At 43.4% G+C, this 21,803-nt stretch overlaps 1 protein-coding gene across 1 annotated transcript in view; it reads right to left on the bottom strand.

Moving 5' to 3' along the window:
• Positions 1-2,079: 2,079 nt before the first annotated feature.
• sh3d19 (SH3 domain containing 19) overlaps positions 2,080-21,803 on the bottom strand; it is a 76,589-nt gene continuing 56,865 nt past the window's right edge. The window contains exons 6-21 of the mRNA XM_084318813.1: positions 16,262-16,454; positions 14,461-15,585; positions 14,130-14,240; positions 13,390-13,496; positions 11,989-12,029; positions 11,666-11,870; positions 11,482-11,550; positions 11,171-11,296; positions 10,791-10,866; positions 10,526-10,656; positions 10,183-10,241; positions 9,724-9,947; positions 6,154-6,203; positions 5,427-5,613; positions 3,795-3,880; positions 2,080-3,464 (exon numbers count right to left, since the gene is read on the bottom strand). Coding sequence (XP_084174939.1) covers positions 3,357-3,464; positions 3,795-3,880; positions 5,427-5,613; positions 6,154-6,203; positions 9,724-9,947; positions 10,183-10,241; positions 10,526-10,656; positions 10,791-10,866; positions 11,171-11,296; positions 11,482-11,550; positions 11,666-11,870; positions 11,989-12,029; positions 13,390-13,496; positions 14,130-14,240; positions 14,461-15,585; positions 16,262-16,454 — 2,898 coding nt within the window. The 3' untranslated portion in view covers positions 2,080-3,356. The remainder of the gene's footprint in view (positions 3,465-3,794; positions 3,881-5,426; positions 5,614-6,153; positions 6,204-9,723; positions 9,948-10,182; positions 10,242-10,525; positions 10,657-10,790; positions 10,867-11,170; positions 11,297-11,481; positions 11,551-11,665; positions 11,871-11,988; positions 12,030-13,389; positions 13,497-14,129; positions 14,241-14,460; positions 15,586-16,261; positions 16,455-21,803) is intronic.

The raw sequence follows: 21,803 nt of genomic DNA on the forward strand, positions 1-21,803 counted from the left end.
TTCTGTGGTACATCACTTTGGTAGAGTGGTAGTGAAAGGGTTAACAGTTCTGAATAATAGTGAATGTCTTCCTTGAAACTGTAGCAGAACCCACCCATGATTAAAATTGACCAATGGTGGGGCAGGTATGATCTCTGACCTTACCTCCTGATGAATTGAAAATGGAGGACCCTGATGTAAACAAGACGAAAGTCTTTCTCTGGTCTGCATCCCCTTAACAATTGTGTGTATTGAGCTGTACTGTATTGTACCCATTCTGCAATCTGTTAATAAAGTTTTCAATCAATCAATCAATCAATCAAACCCCTCCGCTTTCACTTTCTTCTTGCTGAAGAGTTACAACTAGCTAATGTGTTTTAAAGGGATAATTAACTGGCTAAAAAGCACAGTACACTGACACACAGCAGACTACACTCTACAACACACTGCAGTTTAAGGAGGCTGTGCTGCTACTATCTATAACACCAAGCCAAGCTTGCAAACACTCCTGGGAAGGTACAAATAATGGCATGCAATCACACAATAGCACTGCCTGCGGCTTACACCTATTAGCCTACTGCCAATTGCCAGAAGGCTCTCCTAAACCATGCTGGCTAATGGAGTCTTGGGCAGCCCAACTTACCTTAACTGGGGGAAACAAGGGAACACACACGCATTGTATGTGTGTGTCTTTCTTATTTTACATATTCTTTAAGACAATATAGAATTGTCTTGTATTGTGTTACTTGTTCTAATTGTTGTTACTTGTTACAGTTTATTTTTATTGCAATTGTTTTATTGTATTAATTAAACTGTGGCATTAAAAGTTTGTACGTCTTCAATTTAACTTGCCGATACCTGTAGACGCACTGAGCCTATGGTCCAACTGATACCTGTAGACAGGGCCGGACTGGGGAAATAATTCATACCGGGAGATATAGCGCGAAATATAGCCTAAGTCAGGCCACTTTTTAAGCGGGGGGTCTGGGGGTCCCCCACCAGGACATTTTTTGTTACAAAGACTTAATTTCCTGCATTCTGGTAAATTTTTGTGCATGTGAATCACAAACTAATGAGCCAACAATTGCTTAGTACAATGTACTGTTATGGACCTCAAATAAAACTGTTGTGGCACTAGCAATGCTACTCTCTCCACCTTCAAAAAGAAAAAAGCAAGAGCACAACATATTTTTCTATTTACTATTATAATACAGTTAACCACTCTCTCCTGTAAGGGCCTTTCTTTTTCTTTGTTTTATCCCTCTCTCCTCCACCCTTTCTCTTTCTTCCACTGTCCATCTTGACATCAACGTTAATTGACTTTCGCTCTACTGTATCTCTCCCGAGTCCCTCACTACCTGGCTCATTGCCTGGCTGTTATTCTGCATCTGAGTGCCGTCTGCCATTCCATTCGCCGCCTCCGCTGTCAATCAGTTGTATCGCCTGGTCCCGCCTCCACCAATCACAATGCAGCACGGCTCCATTGTGTGTGTGAGAGAGAGAGTCAGATAGTTCTCCAACTCTGTCGCAGACAGTGAAATCCTGGTTGTTCCCCACCCATCTAGGTTATCTAACTATCGCGCCGCGCCGCCGCCACAACTAGAAACAATGGCCTGGCAAAAAAAAAAAGAATAATAATAATATATATATATTTTCTTTATATAATTTTTTTTTTTAAATCTGTGCAGGCCAGGCCACCGGGAAAACTCCCGGTGCTCCCGATGGCCAGTCCGGGCCTGCCTGTAGACACAGCCTATGGTCCAACCGATACCTGTAGACACAGCCTATGGTCCAACCGATACCTGTATTGTACACAGTAAACTTCGCAGAGTAAATTTTACTCAAACTACATTTTACTCTGCAAAATGTACTGTGTAGACACACTGAGCCTATGGTGCAGCTTAGGTGTGCAACTGCTCTGTGAAGCCATGCTCTGTATTCTTTTAACTTGCCTGGCAGCTTTTTAAATACACAACATTTTTTATTTATTGTCACAATGATAAATAGTAAACACTTTTCACATAGTCATTTATGTTGTAGGTCAAAATAACTCAATAACATTGCATAGAAAATACTGCTTTCCAGGACAGAATGCACTTCAGATTTCCATTGAAACCTATTTCTTTGTTCTCATAGGGTTAATCATTTCATTGGTCTGGGTAGGCTATATACACTACATCACAGGTCTGGTAGGTTATATACACTACATCACAGGTCTGGTAGGTTATATATACTTCATCACAGGTCTGGTAGGTTATATATACTACATCACAGGTCTGGTAGGTTATATACACTACATCACAGGTCTGGGTAGGCTATATACACTACATCACAGGTCTGGTAGGCTATATACACTACATCACAGGTCTGGGTAGGTTATATATACTACATCACAGGTCTGGTAGGCTATATACACTACATCACAGGTCTGGTAGGTTATATACACTACATCACAGGTCTGGTAGGTTATATATACTACATCACAGGTCTGGTAGGTTATATACACTACATCACAGGTCTGGTAGGTTATATATACTACATCACAGGTCTGGTAGGTTATATATACTACATCACAGGTCTGGGTAAGTTATATATACTACATCACAGGTCTGGGTAGGTTATATACACTACATCACAGGTCTGGGTAGGTTATATACACTACATCACAGGTCTGGTAGGTTATATACACTACATCACAGGTCTGGTAGGTTATATATACTACATCACAGGTCTGGTAGGTTATATACACTACATCACAGGTCTGGGTAGGTTATATACACTACATCACAGGTCTGGTAGGGTATATACACTACATCACAGGTCTGGGTAGGTTATATATACTACATCACAGGTCTGGTAGGCTATATATACTACATCACAGGTCTGGGTAAATGGTAGAAATGGTAAATGGCTGCATTTATATAGTCAATAGTGCTTTTATCCAAAGCGCTTTACAATTTGTTCCTCACATTTGACCCATTCACTCACACCGACGGTGGAGGCAACCATGCAAGGTGCCAACCTGCTCATCGGGAGCAGTTAGGGGTTAAGTGTCTTGCGCAAGGACACTGACCCGCTGCCTGGGAGGAGCGGGAATCGAACCGGGAACCTCGGGATTAGCAGACAACTGCGCTACCTCCCGAGCCACTGTTGCCCCCCCCCAGGTAGGCAATATATACACTACATCACAGGTAGTATACACTAAATCACAGGTCTGGGTAGGCTATAAGCTACATCACAGGTCTGGGTAGGCTATAAGCTACATCACAGGTCTGGGTAGGCTATAATTATGCTACATCACAGGCACACTGATGCCTGCTGCTGACAGTGTCCCACAGTCCTCCTCTGGTGCAGGGAAGGAAAGCCGCATCTTGCTACTAGAACACTTGAACATAGTTTTTAGGGACCATGGCCCGTTTTCCCCTCAAGTCACCCAAGAACCACTCCTCATTCAGGGACTCCAGGCTGGTGATGACGTCCCCCACCTACAAAAAAAAAAGAAAAAAAGGGGATTAAAAAGATGTTTAGATTAATATGTTTGTGGCTTTACATTATGAAAACCTTTAACTTTACGAGACCATTAACTCCATTAAATCAATTGTTTACAGTTGACGCCATTTCCAGGTACATGTGAAATAATGAAAAGTGTCTTGAATGGGTTTCATGTGTCCTGAGTCATTTACTCAACAGGGAGGACCAAGGAAACCACAACATTCTATCAAGAAGATAAAAAACAATACAAAGGTGGTCGAGGGTGTCACAAAACAGCACTGAAATGTTACCCTATAATGTACCAAGTATAAAGTATTATTGACCTGCAGAGTTAGCTCCTCCTCGCAGTCAGAGGCATAGTTATACAGCGCCTTAGCACTCTGCTGTCTGTCCAGCGCTGCCACCCGTTCTGTTGAGAGACAGACATTGTCATGGATGAAGAAGAGCTTTATTGTCTCAGAGGAGACATTATAACATGGACGAAGACAGGTGAGAGGTTTATTGGCTCTGAGGGGACATTGTAACATGGATGAAGACAGGTGAGAGCTTTATTGGCTCTGAGGGGACATTGTAACAGGACCACACAGCATTGACAGAAATATAGTATATGCTTTCATAGGCCAGTTATGGATGGTAAATTGTAAATGGTGCATTTATATCGCGTTTTTATCCAAATCGCTTTACAATTTTGTTCCTCACATTCACTCACACACCGATGGCGGAGGCAATCATGCATGGTGCTAACCTGCACATCGGGAGCAATTAGGGGTTAAGTGTCTTGCTCAAGGACACTTCGACACGCTGCCCGGGAGGAGTGGGAATAGAACCAGGAACCTTCGGACTACCAGGCGACTGCTCTACCTCCTGAGCCACTGTTGCCCCGGAGATGTAACTGGGGCATGTAGCACAGGCCTATGAAACTGATAATACGATGTACGTAAGATGCAAGCATTTCCTCAGTAGAACATATGATTATACTGTGAGCTTCTGATTTGGAAAAATACATGTATCATGGTGTTTGAAGGACATCTATCATGGTTTATAAAGGACATGTATTATGATGTTTGAAGGCTAAAACATGATAATGTTAAAACATAATAATAAAAAAAAAACGTGTGACTTCATGCTTCACTTTAGCTACCAGCCACATGGGGGCGCTAACAGACACTATAATGGATACAGTTGAATGGTGGGTGATGAACATAGAGATAAATGTGACCAAGAATCAGTTGAAACTCAGATTCCGGTGTAGAAAACAATAGTGTAACAAACCAAAGAGGATTACTCAACCAGATAACTAGAAATATTATAAAACAAAAAGAAGTCTCAAATATTCATAATGAAAATGTATTGAGAAATGATTAACAACATCAATGATTAATAGTTAGCCTAATACTCCCACCCCCCCTCACAATTATTTGAGTAGCTGGATATTTTTTTTTTATCCACTTTTTCTCCCATTTTCTATATTTTCTCCATCCCAATTTCGTATCATCCAATTCAACCCTCCCCTGTCACGGACGCTGTTTCTTGCCTCCCACAAGCCGGCTGCAATGTGGACTAAGTCATACATAGCACAAGTCCCCTCCGGTACTTGAGGTAACAGCAGTCGCATCTTTTCACCTGCGCAGCTCGATCTCTCAGTGGCGAGGAGTAACGCGTGGGAGGCTCACGCTGCCCCCGACACTTCCTGATTCTACTGCGCAGGCGCACCAACCAACCTGTAGGAGTCGCTGTCCACAACGCCCGATCCCCACCCATCAGTTTCCCACCCCCTAATACGGCCAATGTGTATTAGTACGGACGACCAGCTAAACTGAAAGCAAATGTGGAGCGCTGGGCTCGAACTGACGAGTAGCTGGATATTTATGCTTCCTGAAATAACCCCCAGAGCTAGTGATGTTGTCCACTCAACAAGCAGTGTTTTTTGTTGTTGTTGTTGCTGTTGTTGGTACCTGTGCTGGTCTCAACGAAGGCCTTGGGGAAGACACCCTCCCTGCCGTCCAGCCTGCCGGAGCACCACTCTGCGTCGTGGTGCTGGATGACCAGGATACGATCCCCCTCTTGGAAGGAGAGGTCACCTTCCGTCTGCCCCGTGAAGTCATACAGGGCCACCACCCACTCCATGTCTGGTAGAGCAGCCTATAGGAAGCACAGTAGAGGTTTGTTCTCATAGCACTAGTGGTGACCAACACCTGGTAGAGCAGCCTATAGGAAGCACAGTAGAGGTTTGTTCTCATAGCACTAGTGGTGACCAACACCTGGTAGAGCAGCCTATAGGAAGCACAGTAGAGGTTTGTTGTCATACTGAGAATGAAATTTACTCCACATTGCACACAACATAGATTTCAATGCGCTTCCGTCAGCTTGTACAGACAGGAGCTTGACCCCATTGACTTTGCAATGGTTTAGGCTAACTAGCTGGAGCTGGTATGAGGAACAGTATGGATTGTGGACTCGATAAACATCTTCATGCGAGGGGTCCAAAAACTATCCTTTTAATAAATAAAAAAAAGAGAACGATTTGAAAGTATACATGGTTGTTTATACACCGTTTCATAACCCCAGGGTCCAATGAACCCATTCCAAATATATTGCATTATTTAAGAAAAACCATGACAAATACCAGGGACACATAAGACAACACAGCAAGTTACCAGAACATACCAAGATGCAACGTACCTGACTGGGTTTGGTAGCCTTCAGTTGAGTATTGGGTAAAGCAGCCATTCCTAGAGAAGTATGAAACAGGACTTTCAAAACACAAAGCACGTAACTGCATAACACAGTGCATATAAACTGAATGAGAATGTACAGTATGTGTTCATTAATGTTTTCAGTGGGGGAGGGAATGTCTACTTGTTATTCCAACTTTGTTTTGTCTGAGTATTTTTTTCTTTTATCCTTTATGTTTTATTTTGAAAATCCAATCAAAGTAATTTTCTAAATGTGGCCTAGGTGTGTAGACGGACTTTACGCCATTTCCCAATACTAATGCTGAGTGGAAAAGAGTTGAGACAATCAGAGTGTGTTGAAGGCCTATTCATCAGTGTTCAGAGACCTTCCTTACACAGCACTTTTAATGAAACATAAACAGATGCGTAGATTCCTGGCATGCCACAGTATGTCAACCTACACTAAAACTAAGAGCACAGACGGCTGTAGGCAACTCACTGAAGAAGACAAAACAGTGCTTCAGTTCTCAACATTCACAGACTAAGAATGTAACATTATGCTATATTCTATAACATGCTAGTGTAGTTTGAATAGAGGCCTCACATGGAATGTTTGTGTAGTTCTTTCTTCCAGTATGGCTGCCTGTAACATAGCAACCATTGTCTTGTATACGACAATGCAAGAGACAGCGGTTGCTACGTGCAAAACAATGGTTACTATGTATTGATTTATTATAGATATATATATATATATTTTATTTGTTCCGTTCATGACAATGCACAGCTCCACAAAAGCATCATTTCATAATAAAAGCACTTCCCAATTTGCACATTCCATGAGTGAAAAGGAGCAGAGAGAAGAAAGTCTTATTTTGCCTGCCCCTTACTCAAAACAATAAATAAACAATAGTAATGTATTGATTTATGAGGAATATATAAACACAATAACTTGGCATCTTATTACTGGATCTTGTAAACAATTCATAGTAGAATAGTAATAGTGCTTTTCCAGTGTTTTACCTACTCTATCACTGCACATAAATGAGGCATTTTCTTTTGAAAGTGGTTACAGGCAGACACCCTGGAAGAAGGATGGCCTGTGCAAGGCCTCTATTCCATTATTCCCATTTAAATGCTCTGACACAGGGTGTATAAAATACTATATAGAACTAGAAGTGCTATTGAGTAGGTGTTTTGAGTACAAATCGCTTGAAACAATATGAAGTGTAATACGCAGAAACAGTGGCTCGGGAGGTAGAGCAGTCGTCTGGCAATCCGGAGGTTCCCGGTTCGATTCCCGCTCCTCCCGGGCAGCGTGTCGATTTGTCCTTGAGCAAGACACTTAACCCCTAATTGCTCCCGATGAGCAGGTTGGCAGGCACCTTGCATGGTTGCCTCTGCTGTAGGTGTGTGAATGTGTGAGTGAATGGGTCAAATGTGAGTAACAAATTGTAAAGCGCTTTGGATAAAAGCGCTATATAAAAAAGCAGCCATTTACCATTTATACCCTCACGTCAAGTCTGTCACCAGATCCGCCTTCTTCCACCTCAGAACCATTTCCCGCCTCCGCCCCTCACTCTCCGACACCTCAGCGGAAACACTCATTCACGCCTTCATCACTTCCCGCCTCGACTACTGTAACGGAATCCTTCTTGGTGCTTCCAAAAAGGTTCTGGATCGCTTACAGTACGTCCAAAACTCTGCTGCGAGGGTCCTCACGCGCACCAAACCCTGGCAGCAGATCACCCCCACCCTGCAAAAACTCCACTGGCTCCCGATCAACTACCGAATCCCCTACAAGATCCTCCTCAACTACAAATCCCTGCACGGGTTGGCCCCTTCCTACTTGACCAACCTACTCCACCCCTACACTCCAGCATGAGGCCTCCGCTCCTCCAACTCACCCGCATCAGGCGTTCCACACTGGGAGACCGAGCTTTCGCTGTAGCTGCCCCCAGGCTGTGGAACTCCCTCTCCCCCTCCACCCGAGGCTCTGACACCATCAACCTCTTCAAAACCAACCTAAAAACCCACCTGTTCACACTTGCCTTCACGTAACACGGCCCTGCTCCCAAGTAGCCCACCCCTGACTCTTTTCTTTTAAGGCGAGACACCCCAGGTGGATAGGCAAATATACTTTTTTTGTTGATTGAGATTTTGTTATATTTTGCTTCCTAAACATGTCTTCTATGAAACTAGTGACAATAAAACATCAATAACACACATTTAGTTGTTTATTTTACTTCATTTTGCCTTATTGCATCCATAATGTGCACATATTTAATGGAAAGTGCCTCATTTGCATATATAAACATAAAATTCAGAAAACTTGCAATATATTTTTTCTTAGTTTATATGTACATAACAAACTGGGAAAGTTTCATAGTGATATCTATTCAAATATTTTTTGCCTATTAGGGGGTACTACACTGTTTGTAGCCTGTGTGTAGTTCTGTTCAGTTCAATAACATCATTATTATTATTATTATTCAGTTATCAGGCATGTGTTTAGGTTGTCTATTACTAATGGTTTGATTGTGTTTGTAAATATCTGTTTAAAAAAAAAAGTATGGCATTTTACAATACAGAACTTTGAAGGCGTTTTCTCAAAAATGAGTTTTAAGAGTTTTTCCTCATACTCTGAGCCAGAAATCTCCACTTCAGTAGCACTCACATACACCAAACCTTCCAGTTCTATTCATATCTATGTTCTGAAGGTATTTACAGAAGGGTTTGTTGATATCGCATTCATACCCTGATTTATATCACATTTTATTCCTAAAAACATGGCGAAATATGGAATTTTACCATAAAAATTTACTGAATGGAGTATTTTCTGATTTATGGAGTGATAAAAAGAGATATCCAAAATCCCCTCTGTAATAACCTTTGGCTCTAATATGTCAACAAAATGAAACTATAATTTTGAAAATGGCTTTATCCAATGTTCAGATTTCTGTCCTGGAATTATATGCAAATTAGTGCATATTTAAGTAGATCATGCCTAATTTGCATATTTAAACATACAATTTCAGAAAACTTGTAATACAAAAAAGTATTGTCTTAATATAAGTAATCAACTGGGGAAGTTTCATTGTGATATCTATTAGTTAAATGTTTTACCCTATTCACCTGTAGTGTCTCGCCTTAAGCCACAGATCCCGTTGTTTTGTTTTGTTGTTTGTCTGTTTTTGTTGTTTTCTCTTTTTTGTCTGTTAATTTCAACCACTTCATCCAATGGGACAGCACCTTGCTTCCCTTTTTTTTTAAATCTTATTTGTTTTCCCTTGTTGTTACTATACACATAAATTATATTCCTAATTCTTTTCTTTTTTTTTTCAAATTTTTTTCCCCCACCTGTACAGTGGTCTGAGAAAGGCGCTTCTCTCTTAAAATCCAATTTATTATTATTTACATAACAGAAAAACAAACTAATTTCAGGAAAATATTATCTTTGACCATAAATGCAAATGACGCAGTATACATATACAATGAATGTGTTGGTAGTTTTTGTGTATTAACCATACTACTGCCTACTCTTGAGTAGGTACTAGGTAGTATGCAGGATGAGTCTTACCTGGCAGTGCTATCTTATTGAGCGGTGCCGGCTGCGGAGGTGGAGGCAAATCCTCAATGATCTCTACAAAGTTGAGGGGGAAGATTCCAGTGGAGACGCCGATCTGTCCGTGCGCCCAGTCGTGGCCCGTATACCCCTTCAGCTGGATCACATCCCCCTCGCAGAACGACAGCTCATTGCTGTTCTCCCCCTCAAAGTCAAACCGTGCCACACACCTCGGACCACTGCAAAACAAAAGGAACGTGTCGTTCATGCAAAAGCGTTCATCGTGACATCAAAGTTATGCCTGTGAGCCGCCACTAAGGGCAGAGTGGCAGTGAGTCACATTGCCAGTCTATCAGGTGCTTTGCATCTAAAACAACAACAATCATTTGAATCCTCAGCTGTGACCAATTAGAGTTTACTCATTTTGTATTACAGCACAGCTCTACAGAGATTTCTATTCATTGAAAATGTTACCTGACTGATGCTGGTGACGACCTTGGGTTCTTGTTGCCGATGGGTTTCGGTGAATTTGTCTAGTCGGGAGAGGAAAAGGATTCAATTCCATTAGTTCAGAGTCCTCAGTTACGGTACACTACTGGTCTGGCTGACTGTATCTAAAGAAGTAATGTATTCATTAGAAGAACAACAACAGTTTCATTAGCAGCAGGGGTTGTTGGGATCACTTCACTTTCAGTTCAATTCAATCCAATCAATTTAGGCCACAGGAAGGTGGTTCTACCGAACCTACTGAACTGGAAAGTAAACTGACGCCAAAACACCAGCCAGCGGCAGAATCCCAGCATTTTCTGTGTCTCACCAGAACTCTGACGTAGTTGATGGGGAAGAAGCCAGAAGATCCTCTGCAGGTTCCTTTGTACCAGTCACTGTTCACCTGCTCCACCATGTTCACCACATCTCCTGCCCTCAGACCCAGCTCCCCTGGTCCCTCTAGACACACAGAAAAAACGAGTCACATCTCCTGCCCTCAGACCCAGCTCCCCTGGTCCCTCTTTTTTTCTATTATATTATTATACTGATTGCATTAGAAATCATTTTGGATAAAGAAAGTGAGAAGATGCTACCTGGGGTGAAGTCATGTAAGGCCTGCGCCTGTAGACCACAACTGTCTTTGCCAGAAGAAAACACTGGACTGGTGTCCTATACAGTGAACAAAGACATATTAATACGTCTCATAAGACTGTTATTGTAGGTGGCACTCAAACAAAACAGGACAAAGAGCGAGAGAGAGAGAGAGAGAGAGAGAGAGAGAGAGAGAGAGAGAGAGAGAGAGAGAGAGAGACAGATTGATAAAAGAGAAAAGGCTGAAGAGGGTGACATGACTTTACTGACAGCTTTAGAGAGAGAAGCAAGAGACAGAACAACAGAGCGAGACAAAGAGACAAAAGAGAAACACTAGACTCAAGAATATGGATTATAATAGACAGGCTACTACCACACATACCTGTGTTGGAGATATAGGAGTGATGACCATCATATGAGTCTTCTGGACTCTACCTCTGGTGTCTCCTATCTGGCATTCAAACGTCTTGTGGTCAATGTCCTCTAACAACACAAGCACCTCATTTTTCTATTGGGGGGGACGACAACAACAAAAAGGTATAAACAACACGCCAGTCAGAGCAGGAGAGGACTGCAAGGTCCCATGGGTCTACCAGCACCGAAGCCCTCCCAGGGCAAAAACACAATAACACACTTGTTTAGAGGTTATGTGTAAAAATAAATAAATAAAAGAATTAACTTGTTTTCAGTCACCTGAAATGAGAGTTCTCCTGTATCGCTCCCATTGTAGTCAAACGATGCTATCCCATGAGGAAGCTCAAGCTGGAAGGAGACAAAAACATATTATCCCCCCCCACACATGACATTTGGCCTGATAATAACATGACACCACATGACAGCAGTACATTCCCAGAGTCAGTCTGTCAAGTTCACTCACAGTGTATTGGTTGTAGAGACGGTGTCCGGGGTGGGGTCTGGGGGGCAAGGATGGTCCTCTCCTCTTGGGCTTCTGGGCAGGGCCTTGGACCCTGAGATTGGGGGAAGAAGACTCCTGCGTGGCTCCCTGGCTGGAATGCCGGGGTGGAGGTGGTCTCCCTGGGCTGGCTTTGGCCGGAGGTGGGCGAGGGGGAAGGCTCCTACGCCTGGAGAGGTTCAGCAGCAGCGTCCAGATTAACTCATGGAGACCCAGTGTAATATTACATACCTGTAGATACTACTTCATGATACGGTGTAGTGAACAGTTTAGTGTTTTTCACTCACCGAGAAGGTAGGCAGGGTAGTGGCCCAGCGCTGAAAGACTCCTGCGGAGGGAAGTTAACGTGTTATATATTTCTTTCCATGTCCACAGATGCAAGACAAGACTCGCTGCATCTCACATCGCCCTAAAAACATAGAAACCATAGAAACCATAGTGTAACCATAGAAACCAGTGTATCCATAGAAACCATGCTACACCTCCTTGCAGTGCCACAGAGGGCATTGTCTTGGCATGGGGCTAAAATGGCTGCTTTGTGTGGGTGAAAAAGCCACCAGACACGTGTCAGGTGGGTGTTGGGCAGGCCAGGTAAACCACCTTACGTCTGCCAATAGAAACACGTCTTTCCCAACTCCAAATTCTGCACACAATAGAAATGCTTCAACAGCCATATCCTAGTAGTATATCCTAGTGAGTGAGACTATACAGATAATTATCCTCTTTGCAAGCGGGGGCCCACATGTGGGCCCTTTTTAGGACGATTTGCGCACCGGCACTTTGGCGACCCCTAGTGGCTCGGGTGTGCATATTTTGTAATACAATATATATATTGAATTGAAGGCTTATTTGTTGCCCGTCGATAGCGACAAAATCCGACAAAATCCGTTCAGCGGTTCTCGAGTTACATGCCGGTATTTGAGGCTTGTGAAAAGTACACGGTATTGCGCAAAATACCACTCCCGACTCTTGGGGCTCTAGTTCCGTCAATCATTTGGCGATCTCGAAATTGTGGAGGGTTGTAGCCAATGAGTGTGGATTTCCAATGATACCCCATCTGGGGATGTATGTAGGTGAAAAACTAACAAGCAAAAACAGGAAGAGAAAAACAGCCAAATGAATTGAAGTCTATGAGAAAACTGAGTTTTTATTTTGTACAGTTTACCAAAATCACTCATAAATGGATCTTTATGAAATTTGGACATGTACTACATAAGGCTTCAGGCTATGGGTCCGTATGGATTTGTAAGCCATACCACCTTCTGGGGAAATACTACCTCTGGACTACTAACTACTACAGAAAAACTTGAGTAACAAGTTTTTCTACAACAAGTTCAGACCTATGTTACTCTATGTGAATAAGAAGATAAGATGGTAAGTTAGAGTGTTGTTTTCAATCATAAAGTCAGTAGAGGTTGAGTACTTTATTATCTAAAAGATGAGAACCTGGAGTGTTGTGTTCATTCATAGTTAAAACACATGAGGTTGAGTACTTTCTGTGATTTATCACATTCACACTCAAAATAATTTGACTTCACACCTGCAAGTACATGGGTCATCCAGAAAAGGTTGTATATAGTTGTTTGCCACATGGGTTCAACTACTATGGAAGTTATATCCCTGTGCAATACTGGCAAACTAGGGCATCTAGGGTTTGGGACTGTTCCCTGTGAGGTATATCTTCTTACTGCGGTGGGCAGGACGGGTACAAAGCCTGGTCTGTGGATCAGTGAGGGTGGCAGTGAGCCCACAGGGTTCTGGATGGGGAGAGGAGGGGGGTCGTCCTCTTCTGTCACTGAGAAAGTAAGAACATTGCAAGCCATCAGTCTTCTAAATAACATATATACTGAAACCTAAATCCTAGGTAGGTAGGTAGGTATGTAGAATAGATATAGATACAAATTATTGTCATAGTACAACAAAACTTTATTTTGCCACTCCCAAGGTGTGAATAGATAAAAATACTAATAAAATCGTTAACATGTTAGTGTAAATATAGAGAGAAGCTATTCTCTGCCTTTCATGTCAAGGACCACAAATTGATGGACATCAAATCAGACCCCTATTTAAGAAGATTTTGACTGAGGGACCCCCATCTGAGAAGACTTTTGTCGTTAGATATGATTTAGTCCAGAATTCCATAACTGTCCATATTGTAGTTGAGGAGATAACAGTGGAGACAGTGAACCTCTAGTTAGTGAATTAAATAGTGAAATATAACTTTTTTAACTGGAACCCCCTCAAGGTTCCGATTGAGACTGAGAAAACAATGTACACATATCAATTTACTAACAAATACAAGCCATAATTTGTCTCTCATACTATGAATGAAGGGACAGACATTTTCACACTTAAGTATTGCAGGACAATATGTTCACTGAAATGTCAAATACAATAGACTATGGTTTAAAAGAGTAACTGGACTCACGGCTGCTTTTGCTGGGCACCCTGATGGTGGTCGGTCTCCTTGTAACACTGTGTCTGCTGAACGAGCCGTGACCCCTGTCCACACTAACTTGAGGCTTGACCGTGATGTGGTCTGGAGGACACAAGAGACAGCGGATTGGATTACTGTTATATTTCATACATGTTGTGAAAATCATCTGTAACATTATTTTGTCAACACTAATACGTTGGTAATGCCATCGTAAATCTATATAGGGGGAGTACTGGTTGGTTGTTATGAAGAATTTGTATTATGATAAACCAGCATTGTATTTTGTGTTAGGTGTATATATGCTGAAAGGAGTGTTCCTTACTTGCGGGACTGTCCACATACTCGTTCTCCGAGCCGAGTCTGACCCAACCTGCTTTGTGGTTGTTGAGATTCAGGTTGGGCTTGAGCGGCTCTTTAGCGAGCTTGGCTGGAGGTGGAGGGAGAACCCAAGGACTGTCCTCAAAGCATTTACCTTGAGTCAGTGAGGGCCGCGATCGAGTCAGTGAGGGCCCCGATGGAGGCAGCAGGGCCACATCAGAGACTGGAGCATCGGGTTCTACAGGCTTTAGGCCTACAGGTTTTTGGGGGGGCTGAGGTCTAGGGGCAGGGGCAGGGGTGGGGGCTTGGGGCCTGGATAAGGCTATGACATACTGATTGCCATTTTCTACATCGTTATTCTTAAAAGACGGTCTAGAAGCAAGGGAAGGTTTAGCGGCGACTGGAGGTTTGTTGTGCACATTTCTGGGTCGTGGCAATGGACGCTTAGCTGGTTCAACGTCGGCTACACTATCGTGGACCTCGAAGGCCTGGATCCGGGATCGGACGTCGCGCTGGGTGTGGAGCCCGCTCATCTCGCTGCCGGCATTGTCACTTTGTTCACTCTCGTCCGATTGGTCAGCAGTGTCGCAGCGCTGCTCGTGTTGGCCGTCTTCCTCAATGAAGACGTCCAGCAGTTCCTGTAAATACTTATTCGAGGACACGTCTTCTGGGTCAATGCTAGAAGTCACACGAACACTCTCCTCATTGTTGCCGGGTCTGATCAGAGTCTGGACTTTGACCTTCTCTGTGACCGGCTGCGTGCGGGATTTCAAACGGGGAAGGGGAGTGGGGCATTCGGTGGGAACTGAGTCAGAGGAGGAGGGAGGAGGTTCAGCAGGAGTAGACTGTGTATAGTCTATAGTTGTAGAAAGAGTCTCAGAGAAGTTGCGTTTGGTTTCAGCATCCCAGTGTACAATGACAGATGGAGAGCTGCTGGTTGGGGTTGTGTTCGGTGCACAGGCAAGGTCGGCTACATCTGATTTGGAGTCCTGACTTTGGTCCTCAGTGTCAGTGGATGTGGTGGCGTTTGTAGCAGTCTGTTTTTGCGTTGACGCAGCTGTTGTAGTAGCAGGATCACTGTTCAACGGCTTGGGCAATGATGGTCTTGGTGGTTTTTTAGGTCTTATGGCTTGAGAAGAAATAATATGGAGAGAATGAGCCTACACTGTTAAAATATATTGTCCAGGCAAATAAACAGGATGGAATTCATAATGTATTTCATTGTATTGTCTTTAAAAATACTTTTTTTGTAATGTATTTCACATGAAACAAGACGCATCACAATAACAACAATAATAATAATGATGGAATAACAAACTAAATAAGACATGACAAATTAAATCAAATAATTTGTAATAAATTGCCCACCCACCCCTGCTATCCAACCTAAAAAGCGGAACTCCCATAGATCACCCGCCCCAACCCTGACGGCCATGGCCCCCGGCCGATGAGAACCCGGAATCCAACATCCCAGAGAACCAGAACATCATGCCTCAGTAACATTCCAATTCCCCGAGACCCCGAACCTGGGGTCCCCACCAGCCCAAAGCCATGACCATCAAAACCACAACAAATGAGGGCCCAAAACACTCCACCCTGCGTGCATCGATTCCATAACACACAAGACCCCCACTTCCTGAGCCGAACCACCAAAATGATGGCCTCCCCTACGATACTCCATCCCACCAAGCCGCACCCGCATATCAACAGAACAATGACATTGGGATCACAAGACAGGGAGAATAGAAAAATAAATGATTTGTATTTCGTTGTATTGTCAACAATAATTCTCACACATGCCTCACCAGATTTTTTCCCTATCGGCCGTGGAGCTGCAGTGCATTGTGGGCCAGTGGAGGCAGTGTCTTCCTCTCTCACAGGGTCGGTCTGGGTGGCGATAGTGGTGGTGCCAGCGGAGTGGCGAGGGGCGGCGGTCGGCGTGGTAACGTGCTCCTCCTGGGTCTTTTCCTTGATCACCTGGTCATAGGATGGTGGGGGCTAACACACGAGAAAGGGAAGGGTTCACAGTCACACACATGCACATTTTCTCTCCTTCCCCACATAACATTTGTATGTTACGGTGCCACTGTGTTGAGATATTGTAGCTTGATGGTGTACTGTAAATTAATCATATAATCACTTGGAGTGTGAATGTGATACATCACCAGAAAGTACTAACTTCTATCGTCTTTAACTATGAATTAACACTAAGATATAAATATCCCACTTATGGAACACGCCAACATTATGGGAAATGTGCTTACCGGTCCATTCACAGCTTCCATTCACTTGTGTTAAGCTAGGCTATCTTGCACCCGGATAGCAACTACTGAATGCACAGAGAGAAAATTGGTATCCATCTTCTTGTTTGACTCTGGAGAAGACATTCAGCACATTTCCCATAATCTTGACGAGTTCCTTTAACTGAGAATGCGTATTCTATGTTCTATTGTTTTTCCTGTTCATCCAGTGACTCACTTAGAGGAAATATCCCACTTAATGCAAATTCCTGATGGGGACACCATGGGGAGGAATGCAGCTCACAAACAAAACAAAGCCTTGAACATCAAAATATTGGTCCGTACACAAGTTTCAAGTTCCAAGTTTCTTTAATAGTTGTCATACAGAAGTACAGAATACTTTTGTACAAAATGCTTCTTACTGTTGCGCTCCAGAGACTGTGCAAGACAAGATAAGTATGAAATAAAAACATAGTAAAATTAGAAGTAAAAAAAAGAGGTCACAGTGTTCAGTTTAGACATATGTACAATGTTCGATGCAGAATAGACGTAGTTACCATACAATATACAATACTGTGCAGTGTACTAATATACAATACTATATAGTGCAAGGCAGAAATGGAGAAATGGGACGAGGTGCAATTTAGGTACAATTCACAGTAGGTGTACGAGTTGTAGTGCAAATCCTTTATCAATAAATATAAAGTGTAAGTGTGTTTGTGTGATCTAAAGTGTGGAGAGTGGGTGCTGCAGTGTGTTGTTTGTTTGAGTGAGTGTGTGCGTGTGGGTGTGTGTGCTGTGCAGTGCATGTGAGCGGATCGGAGCGTGAGCGGCGCGGGGCGCGGAGCGGCCGGTTTTGACGTGAGCGAGGAGTGGGTTTTAAAATGAGTCGGCGCGACGTCCGGAGCGAGAGTTCTCCTCCGCTCCAATCCACTCCAGGCCGCTCACAGTGGTTTAACACTGTTGATGTAATATATACATGCAGTACAATGTCAAAGCAACAGATGGCGATGTACAAACATGAAGGCCATTTTCAACCAATGAGAAGGGTTCAGGCTTCGTCACTGTAGAGACGCCCACCATAGATATCTATGACGCCCACACTCACTCTCCTGTTAGAAAAGGTATCGACGCCATTGTTGTTGACGTTAGCTTACATGCTAACGTTAATGGCAGCGACCATAGCATTGTGGCTCGGCTAGCCTATCATCGCTTAATAGAACTAGTGAATGGATAAACAACGTTATTTAACATTGCAGAATGGCTACAATTACAATGCGGCTCAATACAAACAATTGTTAAGGGGCCCAGGGGGTGTAGACTGTTGTAGTTTGAGCTCATTTACACCATGCTCCAAAAAAGAAAAAGAAAAACTGCCGAGCGATCTGGCGCGGGGAGCGGGGAGCGCTCGATTCAAGGTGAGTGGGGAGCGAGCGGAGAGCGACTTGGGGGCGGGGTCAACATGAGCGATTAGCGGAGCGGACCAAGCTTTAAAGAGCGAAGAGCGGATTTCTCGGCCGCGCCGATCCGCTCACGTGGTCTGGTGCTGTGTGCATTTGATGGTTGTTGCATAGTGATTATTGTTCGTTTAGCGATTATTGTTCGTTTAGCAGCCTGATGGCCTGGGGATAGAAGCTTCTTCTGAGTCTTTCTGTGCTCGCCTTGAGACTCCGGTATCGCTTGCCTGACCGCAGCAGTTCAAAGAGGCAGTTGTTCGGGTGGCTCGAGTCCTTAATAATTCTCTTAGCCTTCCCCTTGCACCGCTTGTTGTAAATGTTCTGGAGGGTGGGAAGCCCCCCTCCAATTGTGCGTTCGGCTGAACGTGTCACTCTTTGTAGTCTGCTACGGTCTTGTGCAGTGCTATTCCCAAACCAGGAGGTGATGTTGCCGGTCAGGATGCTCTCTATTGTACATGAGTAGAAGTTCCTAAGGATCTTCTGACTGACTTGGAACTTCCTTAGGCGCCTGAGGAAGTAGAGGCGTTGTCGTGCCTTCTTCACAACACTGTCAATGTGTGTGGTCCATGTCAAGTCCTCGGATATGTGGGCTCCGAGGTACTTGAAACTGTTCACTCTCTCAACCGGTGCCCCGTCGATGCTGAGGGGGCTGTAGTCCTTTACCCCCGACCTCCTGAAGTCCACAATCATCTCTTTTGTTTTGCTGACGTTCAGGGAGAGGCAGTTCTCCTGACACCACTGTGACAGGTTCTCTACCTCTTCCAGGTAGGCCCTTTCGTCGTTGGCAGAGATCAGGCCCACCACTACTGTGTCATCAGCAAATTTGATGATGGTGTTGTTGTTCCGCTGTGCTACGCAGTCATGTGTGTACAGGGAGTAGAGGAGGGGGCTCAGAACACAGCCCTGGGGGGCCCCTATGTTGAGCGTGATGGATGAGGAGGTGCAGTTGCCGGCTCTTACCACCTGGGGTCTGCCCGTCAGGAAGTCCAAGACCCACTGGCACAGGTCATAGTTCAAGCCCAGGTCCCTGAGCTTGGCTATGAGTTTGGAGGGGACTATGGTATTGAATGCTGAGCTGTAGTCGATGAACAGCATTCTCACATAGTTCCCCTGCCTCTTGTCCAGGTGTGATGCTGCTGTGTGCAGCACATGGGCTATGGCGTCCTCCGTGGACCTGTTGGGGCGATATGCAAATTGCAGAGGGTCCAGGTTGATGGGGAGGGAGGAACAGATGTAGCCCTTCACTAGCTTCTCAAAGCACTTCATGGCTATGGAGGTGAGGGCTACAGGGCGGTAGTCGTTGAGGCAAGCGGGCGTAGATTTTTTGGGTACAGGGATGATGGTGGACTTCTTCAGACAGGTGGGGATGACAGCCTGTTCCAAGGACAGGTTGAAGATGTCAGTGAATACCGGGGCCAGTTGGTCGGCACAGACTTTTAGGACGCAGCCGGGGATGCCGTCCGGTACACAGGCCAGACGTGAAAAATAACAACAAACCTATTCCTCTGGATCCACAGGATTGTAAGACAATGTCAGCTAAAGGAGAATATCACTCAATTTAAGAATTCCTGTTATGATCTAGGCTGGTCTGATCAATAACGCTCTCACAAAGCCAAAACCAGATAACTAACATATTATGTGATTTGATAAATAACATTTTAATTCTCAAAGTAATTTAAAGGTCCCATATTGTGAAAAACTACATTTGGGTATCTGATGAGCCTACTAACACTCAAACTGTGAAATAAGACAAGCCAGTTTGTATTCAGAAACACAATACACAATTTTAACCTAAAATAGATAAAAAGTATTAAACGTGACCATTTTATTTATGGATTGTTAGTTTGTCCAATTACTTTTGGTCCCCACTTTGGGTGCGACTTAACTCGTTTCTGGGTAGTTTTTCCTTTTTTCCGATATTTTTATTAGGGCTCTCAGTTTATCGCGTTAATTAGATTAATTAATTACACAGCAAATTATCGCGTTATGAAGATTAACTAAAAATGTATTAGAAAAAAAAATCTCATTCATTCCATAAGAACGTAGAATACACATTTACAAACTTTTTTTTATATGGTCCATTTGCATGTTCTTGGTATCTGATTCTAGGGACATCTATGGATCTCAGGGAATGTATTCCCAGTGTCAGAAATACTGTGTCTGTTACTAGGCTTGAGTAAATTGTAATGAACCAAATGAGAATATCAATAATTTTTTTTTTTATCTTTGACTGTGAATAAGACCATGCTCAAATTGACCAGACCTGAAAAATCTAAGCAAATTAATCAATGGAAGATGATTAAACAGAAGGTTTTGTAGATACAGTACTATGAGGGCCACGTTCCACTCTACTGGTTAAAATTACTTACTACTCGTGAGTAGTACGTTCGTTGATAAAGAAAAATAATGTCCACAGCCGCTCCAGTGTAAAACAAAGATATCCAAATGGTTTATTTCTCTTCCACAGCGAAGTCTTTCTTTACAGAAGTGGTCCTAAATCTATTTACCTAAATATTCACATCACTACTACAAGGTAAGAAAACTGTCTTTTCCCAGTCTCCAAAATCACTGCCGACTCGACACATGAAAATTCCTCCACACTGGAAAGCCGAAAATCTATGTTGTTTAGTCTATCTGTTCAGTACAGCTCAGCACGGTTTCAAGATGCACACTGACCTGGCTGAGAGAATTGCTGAATATAGATACACAAATGTTCTAGAAGGTTCGGTCATGACATCACCACAAATGTTCTAGAATGTTCGATGTTCTATACCGCTACCTGCCCGCAGGCTTTCACTGAGTCTCCTCTGGCCCAGATCCGTTTTCGGCCATATAGACCTAGAACGGATTTGTCCGATACCTTGTCCGACAGCAGAATGTACGGCTATGACATCACCACAAACGGTCTAGAATGTTCAATGTTCTAGAATGTTTGGCTATGACATCATCGCATATGTTCTAGAATGTTCGACCATGACATCATACTGTGACATCACAAATGTTCTAGAATGTTCTATTATGACAATTATATAATACAATAACCTAAATAATATATAGCTTTGGCTCCTACAAGTACTGAATTCTGCCATCCGGACACATGCAATTTGAAATATGATTATAGAATATAGAATATCAGGCATAAAATGGTTATGCGATTAAAATGCGATTAATTAATTACAAATCCTGTAATTAATTAGATACATTTTTTTAATCGCCTGACAGCACAAATTTGTATTCATTATCCACCCAGGGAGCCTGTTGTTACCATATGGAATGAGTCTGAGGTCCCCAAGGTGCAATACCGGCCACATCCTGCTAGACGGCGGTATCGAGCACCCTTTGTAAAGTTGTATCTTCCCCTGTGGGACAGCCAAATGTCTCAGGTTTCATTTTTCCTTGTCGGCCGAGGCGAACGGTGGTCCCGGTTCCACTGACGCGCGTCAAATATCCCCGATCGATATGTTGTTGTGGATTATGCCGTGGGCCAAATGGACATTGGATGTACCAAATGGCGATCAAACAATTGGAATATTATTTTTGGAATACTCACGATCACAGGTAAGAACGATCGGACGTAAATTTGAGCTTGATCCTGCAATGCTTTCATACCGATCGGACTGATAACCGTTTTTAGTGTTCAATACGAATGC

This window comes from Notolepis coatsorum (assembly GCF_963971535.1).
Source record: "Notolepis coatsorum genome assembly, chromosome: 7".
Classification (NCBI taxonomy): Eukaryota; Metazoa; Chordata; class Actinopteri; order Aulopiformes; family Paralepididae; genus Notolepis; species Notolepis coatsorum.